Source organism: Malania oleifera, chromosome 4 (assembly GCF_029873635.1).
Source record: "Malania oleifera isolate guangnan ecotype guangnan chromosome 4, ASM2987363v1, whole genome shotgun sequence".
Taxonomy (NCBI): Eukaryota; Viridiplantae; Streptophyta; class Magnoliopsida; order Santalales; family Ximeniaceae; genus Malania; species Malania oleifera.
The window spans coordinates 122,556,146-122,565,668 of NC_080420.1; the positions used below are offsets into that span (position 1 = coordinate 122,556,146).

Below are 9,523 nucleotides of genomic sequence, written 5' to 3' on the forward strand. Positions count from 1 at the left end.
GCCTCAGATGGGAAAAGTAAAGGTTACGGGTTTGTCACGTTCAAGCACGTCAATGGCGCCTTGCTCGTGTTGAAGAAGCCAAGTAAGAAAATTGACAGATGAATAACCGAGACCCAACTTGCGGTATTGGGAGATTCGAGGTCTAATGCGAATCCGTCTACAATTGATGTTTCAATGTGCAAGATTTATGTAGCCAATTTGCCTGATTTTTAAGGTATGGTTTTTCTCCATCATACAATAATAGTTCCAAAAAAAAAATAGATGCCACAGTTTCAGCGCTTGAAAAGCTCCACCTTGTTGGCTAATAATAATTAATTGGATGTTCTACAAGTCATTTAATTGATTGAACAAAGGTTAAGTTTAAGTAGCAAGAAAGAAAACAACCATACCCAATCAAGGTTGCCTCCAACCCAGCAACTGCACAAATCCAAAAAGGTACACATCTACACAGATCCAATCTGATTTTGGTTCTCAAGACCCATCATAGCCAACAACTTCAATAAAATAAAAAAAAACACTGTTGACAGGAGGTACAATGACATATACACTCCATCAAAACAATGCTCGTAAGGCCCAAAACTGCCCAAAAGATGAGCACAACTCATTAGGTAAAGAAGAAAAAGCTCAACTGACGAGCAACGCTCGTGAGGCCCGAAGATTGCCCAAAATATGAGCACAGCTCATTAAGCAAAAAAAAGTTGGTCCAACTGACGAGCAATGCTTGTGAGGCCCAAAGACTGCCAAAAAGATGAACATAGCTCATTAGGCAAAGAAGAATCGGCCCAACTGACGAGCAACACTCATGACGCCCGAAGACTGCTCAAAAGATGAGCACAACTCATTAGATAAAGAAGAATTAGACCAATGGACGAGCAACGCTCGTGAGGCCCAAAGTCTGCCCAAAAGATGAGCACAACTCATTAGGCAAAGAAGAATCAGCCCAACCGATAAGTAACACTCGTGACGCCCGAAGACTGCCCAAAAAATGAGCACAGCTCACTAGGTAAAGAAGAACCGGCCCAATGGACGAGCAATGCTTGTGAGGCCCGAAGACTACCCAAAACATGAGCACAGCTCATTAGGTAAAGAAGAACCAGCCCAACTGACAAGCAACGCTCGTGAGGCCCAAACACTACCCAAAATATGAGCACATCTCACTAGGCAAAGAAGAGTTTGTCCAACTGATGATCAACCCCCTTGAGGCCCAGAAACGACCCAAAATACGAGCACAACTCATTAGACCAGAAACGACAAAAAAGATGAGCACAACTCATTAAGAGAGAAATAGCCCAAAAAGCCTCCTAAAGAGCTGCTCAGTACAAAAGTCTTGCAAAAAGCTGTTCGACAAAAAATGCTCTCAAAGAGCGCTCGGCACAAAAAGATGAGCACGACTTAAAAGATGACACAGCTCATTAGGTAAAGAAAAACTAGCCCAAATGACGAGCAAAAATTCACGAAGGTAAGGTAAGCCTTGCAAAGAGCCACTCGGCACAAAAAGTATGGCAAAGTGCTGCCCGACACAAAATGTCCTTAAAGAGCTGCTCAGTACGAAATACCCCTCAAAAAACAGTTCAGCACAAAATACCCAAGAATAATCAGCTCGAAAAAGTCAACTCTGCTCCAATCGGCTCAAGAAGCCACATACACATAAAATTCAGCTCGAATAAGCCCACGTTGCCATGGTCTCGGCTCAGAAGCAGCATATTCATCAATAACCAGCTTGGATAAGTCGACATTGCAACAGTCTCGGCTCGGAAGCAGCATACTCGGCAATAACCTGCTCGGTAAAAGCTCAAACTGCTTCAATCTCAACTCAGATAAGCCGACTACCCACCAACATCGGCTAGGCAAGCCCTTTGGCTTGGGAAGCCAAATATAAGGAGACAACTCGCCAAAAATAGAAAAATAAAAAATAGACAGGACAACTTTCGAACTTTGGAAACAAGCTTCAAAAATTTGAAACAGAAGGGGGGGGGGGGAACTAATGTACCCCAAATATATCACTTACCATAAGTCCAAAGGAGACTAGAGCCCAACATTGATGAGGGCAGTTACGACCTAAGTCAACTGCTCAGCTAGAGCAATTCACGCTAGCTCCATAATGACCAAAACAATCTACGCTAACACTATAACAATTAGAGCGATTCACGTTTGCGTCATAATTCGCCAATAAATGGCACATCACCCTTGGGTCAAATTCCATCACTATAAATGAGGATTCAGAGAAGAGGCTAAGGGATCTCATTCTAAATTCTATTTTACTATTACATAAAAAACCTCTCAAGTCAATTCCTGACTTATGCATCAGAGAGATCCCTTGGAGTAGACCCCAGGTCCACCAAGCCTTGCTTATTTATCTCTTTTTAGGTGGTCATGATCAAGAATCGTGAAGGTTGTTCAATTTTTGGTTGCAAAACTAATTGTTGCAGGGTAAAATTAGCAGGGTTGCTCTTTCGACTTCCTCTGACCTGAAAGGGAAAGAGAAGAAAGGCTTGGAGGACCTGGGGTGAACTCTGGGGGATCACTCTGATGCCTAAGTAAGAGAAATGTTTTTAGAGAGGCTGAATGCAACAGTAGAATGAGTTGAATGACTTACCTTAGCCTCTTCCTCGCCCCCCTTCTTATAGGAGTTAGAGTTGACCCATTGGTCGATTTGCCTTTATTGCGCGGGGCTTGAATTGCTCCCGGGTCATAAAGTGTTTGCACACATCACTCGGCCATTTAAGCCGTTAGCGTAGATCTCTCCTCCTCTTTATTGAGTTAGAGTTGATTACTCTTATCATATTGTTTGACTTCGGGGGGGACCACGGGTTAGGTGTTGTCTTGCTCTTATTAGCTAGTTTATTTTGGGCATATCAGTTGTCCCCCCCTCAGTTTCAAATTTCTGGACGGAATTTTGAAACACTGTTACATTCCTAGTCTCCAGATGTATATATATATAATGCTCCTCCACCTTTCCTCCTTTTTTTCCTTTTTTTTTTAGGTTCCTAAGTGATTTGCCGAGCTGAGGTGGAGAACATTTTCCAAGCTGATATTCCGAACTGAGTGTGGAGGAGATTTTCCGCACTCATGTTCCGAACTAAGTGGTGGAGGACATTTTCCGAGCTCATATTCCGAGCTGAGTGGTGGAGAACATTTTCCGAGCTCATGTTCCGAGCTGAGTGGTGGAGAACATTTTCCGAGCTCATGTTCCGAGCTGAGTGGTGGAGAACATTTTCTGAGCTCATGTTCCGAGCTAGTGTTCTGAACTGAGTGGTGAAGGACATTTTCCGAGCTCATGTTCTGAGCTGAGTGGTGGAGAACATTTTCCGAACTCATGTTCCGGACTGAGTGGTGGAGGACATTTTCCGAGCTCATGTTCCGAGCTGAGTGGTGGAGAACATTTTCCGAACTCATGTCCCGAATAATTCTGCAACACTAATTAATTCTACTTTGCATCTTAAACTACGTTTGGGATGAGATAAGGGGTAAGGAGCAAAGGAAAAGAAAATAAAATGAAGTGTTCTAAATATTTTTGTTTGACATGAAAGAGGAGATTTGAAGTTTCTATTCTTCTTTATTCCTATGTTGCCTCCCATACAGTTGGATAATCTTAAACTGAATTGCAAACTTAACTCACTATCACAACTATCATGAAAATGAAGTTTTAATTAGGGGGGGGGGGGGGGGGACCTTTGTTTGGTGCAATATTGAAGCCTCCAACTTAATTGGTGTCTATTTTGGACCACCTCACTTCGTAGGATTAAGAACTTGATTAATGGGCTGATGATTTTATTTTTTGGAGTTATGGCCTTTTAATTTTGGATAGCACTAGCCTTCTCAGAATTTGTATTCTGGGAGATTTTTGGCCAGACACTAGAATGGGCATGAGTTTCCTCCCGATCGTGGGGTCAATACCATGTCCTACTTCTGGCATGAAAACTCTCGAAATATAAATTTCAAGAAGACTATTATTTTTCTTTAGTTTTTATGTATGAAAACTGAAAAGTGAAAGTCCCTTCTTTTGTTTGAACCATGTAGGGCTAGATAAGAAAGTAGGCAGTTAAAATAAAATAAAATAAAATAAAGGGGAGCAAATATGTCAAAGGTTATTAATTTTAAAAGTTGAGTTATTGACATATATAATCACAAGGACTACTCCTAGTAGTGATTTTAGACGATTTTTAAAAAAAAAATATTAATATATAATACCCCTAATGCTTATGTTTAATAGTTTGTAAAGAAAATATAAATAAAATCACCTCAAGTTTTCCTAAAATTTATTATGCCTACAAAACATTTTCACATATTTCTTCTGCAATTTGAACAATTGCACTCTCATGCATGGCAGGCTTGAGGGTAAAGTCTAGATTCAGTTTAAAAAGTTTCCATATGGACCATTGAATACTTTCATATTTGACTGTTAGGCAATATAAGAATATGTATTTAATATATGAAAATTTATTAGTTTTATTTTATGTCATTAATATTTTATTTTCTTAAATTTTAAACCACGGTTGGAAAAACGATAAAAAGATAAGTGATTTTATTTATTTCTTATTTTATTTTATTTTATTTTTTTCGGTAAGAATTCATATCATAGTGATCTGACAAAGTTTACGCTGACTGTTAGCTACCTAACGCAACCCTCTTCTTTTACCCAGGCTTGGGACCGGCTGTGTGTGAAAAAATTAGGACATTAAGTGCATCACAGGCGGAAAAAGTTTGATAAAAGGTTTTGTTTGAGAAAAGTAAATGAAAAAAAAAATGTGAAGATTTATTTTAAATTGATTAGGAACTAAGAAAAATATAAAATGTTAATCACATGAAAAATTAAATTTTTGTTAATTAATTTGTTATATATTTTATTTTCTTTGTCTTTCAAGAACAACTAAACATCAAAAATGATTTTTTAAATATTTTTTTCCTTGCCCTAATATTTTTTATGCACCAAATGAACTCTAATAAAGGCCTTTTGCTACCTAATGAAACCTCATGTTCATGGGTCATCTCTCACAAGGAACAAGTACTTGTGCAGTTAAGACAAGCAACAACCTGCACCACACATCTTTCTTGTGTATTTCCTATTTCTAAATGTTCATACCTTTCTTGCTTTGAATATTTCAGAGAACCCAACAGTATGAAACTTGTGATTCTTGAATATGGATTTTCATATAGTGAAACTTGAAAGTAATCATCTCTTGTCCACTTCATAAAATGAATTTTTTAAAAAGAAAATAAAATATTATCATTTGTTTCTACCATACATGGCCTTTAATTTCTTTTGTAAGTTATCAAATTTTTATACTATGGTTATTCTATTTTTAATTTTAAATACATATATATTTTTTCATTTTTATGATTCAACTTTGTTAGCTCATTTTTTTTTTTTTTAGTAGAGAATAAGAGTAATTACATGAATATTTTTAGATTTCAAAAAACAAGACAAATTTAGGGAAAGCCGGTTTCTCATAATCTTGCTTATCGGGATGCACTTCTTCCATACTCTGGATGCAGACACTTCAAAAAGTGATTTATGTCTATCTTATTTTTACAATTATATCTTTATCAGTTTTAATGAAAAAGAAAAGTCGTTCCAAGGACATTTCAAAGGTTTAAAAAACTAAGTTAAATGTTGGTGTGGAATAGCATACTCTCAATGTCTTCTTCAAATAGCTCATTTCCAATCTCATTCCATTTTTACTTCACTCGGTTTGGAATTCGGAAAATATTAGAGTAAGAAAAAAAAATCAAAAAATTCACATTTTCATATATGGTTATCAAGGAAAGTTGGAAAGAAAATAAAAAAATATACTAAATCTATGAACAAATTTTTGACTTTACACATCTTTAATATGATAATATATGATTTTACACGTCATATTAAAATAAACTTTTATGTTTGATAATTTTTAATAGAGAAGGAAAATATAAAGGAAAATGAACTTTCTTCTATTAATGTCCGTCCAGTCCCACATCGTCTCTGTGAGCAGTTTCAAAGTCAGTATAAGATCCTCTTAATTCTCTCTCCGTAACACCTAGGTTTTGAGGATGAGTTCTCTAACATTGTATCAACGCTGAGCCTTGAGCTACTTAGCTCCTCCGTGGACTGAACTTCTCCTCACCTCATTTCCCCCCGTGGGCTCTCGTCGCCTCATTTCCCCCATGGGTTCAAGGGAGAGTATTAATGTTCGTTCAGTCCCATATCGTCTCTGTAAGCAGTTCCAAAACCAGTATAAGATCCTTTTAACTTTCTCTCCTTAACACTTAAGTTTTGAGGATGAGTTTTCTAACATCTTCTTATTCTTGTCCTTTTCTTTCCCCAAACAAAACCTTTAATCCAGACAAACCCTTAAAGTCAAAACATAAAATCTATACCACAAAATTCCAAACTTAACCCATCAGAATGTCTCTTAGAGACAAAAAATTTCCCTTCTAAGATTAGAAATATGGAACTCTTGTGTGGAGTCCAGACCTAAGTAAATTTTCAATACAAGAAATACAAGAAGTAAGAAAGTAAACAAGAGTACATTCCAATCAAGGTTGGAATTCAAATCACATCTCTTCCTCATGGAAATGTTAGTTGTGGATCAAATCAAATGCTAGGTTTTATAAAGTTTGAAAATTTGACTTTGGCGATTGTTGGAAATAAGATGTAGGCCACCTTTCCCATGTGCCCTTCTCTATTCTGCTCATTAATTTCAAGTAGGATTGCTTGGTGGGATGTATATCAGTAATTGACTTTCTCTGCATTAACCAAAAAGGTTGGCAGTCCCAACTACACATCACAAATGGGATACTTTTATTGGCTGCAACTCCCAACCCACACCCCATCCCCTTTAATTGTGCCCCTTTAATGCTCCAACCCCCAAATTTAATTAAATGAGTGTGAAGGGCATTCCTGCTCTGCCCCTCTTCTCCACCAAAATTACAATACTTCCTCTCTTAATAAATGGGTAATTTTCACTTTGTCATAGTTGAAATTGTTAGCACAAGCTAGATGTATTCTTAGGTCTGTCTAAAACTCAGAAGAAAATATTGAGGAAAAGAAAAAAAAATTAAAAATTTATATTTTCATGTTTGACTATTGAGAAAAATGAAAAAAAAAAATACATCAAATCCATAAAAAAATTATTTATTTTTTCTTAATTTTTAATCATATTAAAACAAACTTTCATTTTTGATAATATTTAATAGAGAAGAAAAATACAAGGAAAAATGAAAATTCTCCTTATTTTTCTTTCCTTTTCTTTTTCTAAATAAAATCCTTAATCCAAACATACCCTTAGTCTTTTAAGTAAGTTTTTTTCCTTTTGATTCCAAGACTAAGTTTTTTTCCTTTTGATTCCCTATCCAAATCACTAAAACAAGCTATGTGTGCAACAAAAATTTAGGACACGAGACATTTAGGATTTTAGTGATTAGGAAAATAGTTACTTCAATAACTAAGGCGGAACATTTTGAATAATTCAGGGATTCAAAGCACATGCATTTAACTCAAAAGCTGTATTTGAAAGCATAGATTTCGGACTTTAAATTTGAATTTGAGTGGATTAGGATAAATTTTAGTGCAATCTGAAATTACATTTTATTCAAGTCCAATATGAATCTAAACTCAAGTCCTCCTCAAAGATGAAATAAAATCACCTAATCACAAGATTTAAGAAAAATATTTAACAAATATAAGAGATTCATCTCACAATTTGTCTTGCCATCACTAATTTTGAGCAAAGTCTTCATATTATGTACCTCTAACCAAAAAAACTAACTTTAACTGAAAAGCAAGAAATGATGGGAAACAAACAAACACACACACATACATATATATGTACTTGAGCACCATATACTTAATAGAGATGGATCCTACTTTTTAGTCTCATTTTATTTTAGGTGGCATTTGGCTGAACATTGGGGTTTGGGAGTTGAGCATAGCAGAACCCACAGCTTCAATGACCAACCAATATTGTTCTTTACATTAATGATCATATGTACAATCCAAATAAGAAATTCCATTCTACACTGCTGTAACACAACTTGATTCTTCCAAAAACACTTCATGCTACGTTTGGAAGAATATATTTTACACCTTAAATTTAAAATGGGTGAATTTGTACAAAAAATTTTATATTACATGTTATCCAAATCTAATATAACTCTAAATTTAAGATTTATTGAAACATAAGATTATAAATGCATTTGAATGCGCGGATTTCAGACCTTAAATTTGAATTTGAGTGAATTTAAATAAATTTTAATATAATTTTATATTATATTTTATCCAAATCCAATACAATTCAAATCCAAAGGTTATTTAAACCTAGGGTCTTGCCATTTCTAAAAAATTAATGAAAAAAAAAAAAAGTTATTTGAAGCAGTTCAAAAATTTGTGAGAACAGAACCAAAAATGACAAATGAACATTGAGTCGAAGAGCAATAGTGACATTATTTTTTCCCAAGCACAAGGCCGGGTGGTAAGGGCGAGGCTGGGTGGGCCACTTGATGGTATAAACCCGGGTTCGATTCTTGCTATCTGCGCTGCATATCTGAATTTATCTCCTGTGTGATGGCTGTGGACTCCGTGCGGCACAAGCAAGGGACTAGTCTATGGAAAGGGTCGGCACATGATGATCCTAGGATACCCACTCATAAGCAAAAAAAAAAAAAAATAGTGACATTTAAAAAAAAAAAAAAACAGAGGGAGAGAGAGGGAGAGACAAACAAAGCCCAACCCAGATGGCATTTTGGCAGTTCCTCAGAAAACTCAAGGACAAAGCTGTAGCTTCTCAACTACAAAAGCAGCGGCCCCTCCCACCACATCTCCCAAAAGCCAGCTGGAGTGAGGAGGAGAAATCAGCAAACAAAAAACAGGCACCCAAAAGGAAAGAAAAGGGAACACAGTAATGGCTTTGGTCACAGAAGATGTAAGAGCCAATGCTGAGATTTATCATGGGCATGAGATCTGCCAAGAGAAGTCACAGCTCATGCTCAAGGACATGCTCTTGCCCACTGGCCTCTTGCCTTTACAAGACATAGAAGAATGTGGGCATGTCAAGGAAACTGGCTTTGTGTGGATGAAGCAGAAGAAGAAGACAACCCACAAGTTCGAGAAGATTGGGAAGCTTGTGTCCTATGAGCCTGTGGTCACAGCTTATGTTGAGACCAGCAGGATCAAGAAGCTGACCGGTGTGAAGGCCAAGGAGCTCTTGATTTGGATCACACTGACAGATATCTATGTCGATGACCCGCCCACCGGAAAAATCACCTTCAAGAGCACTGCTGGGCTGTCCCGGACCTTCCCGGTCTCGGCGTTTGAGCTTGAAGAGCCCAAGGACTTGAAGGAAGTGAAGGAAGCCAACAGAGTTGTGGCTGAGGCACAGGAGGCGAAGGAGGTTTAACTGCAGAGTTTTGATCAGTACTAAGTTGATCATATGTTGCTTGCTTCATGATCTCCATTAAGATATTTAATTTTCTGGTTTTAATATTATGCATGCATGGTGGTGTTCTCTAGTAGTGCTCTTATTAAATAAAAATGAAGCTTTAACAA

At 36.8% G+C, this 9,523-nt stretch overlaps 1 protein-coding gene across 1 annotated transcript; it reads left to right on the forward strand.

The window, feature by feature from the left end:
* The first annotated feature begins 8,617 nt into the window (after positions 1 to 8,617).
* Positions 8,618 to 9,523, forward strand: LOC131154109 (uncharacterized). Its single transcript, XM_058106632.1, has one exon. The coding sequence runs from the start codon at positions 8,880 to 8,882 to the stop codon at positions 9,372 to 9,374; it is 495 nt and encodes a 164-aa protein (XP_057962615.1). The 5' UTR covers positions 8,618 to 8,879; the 3' UTR covers positions 9,375 to 9,523.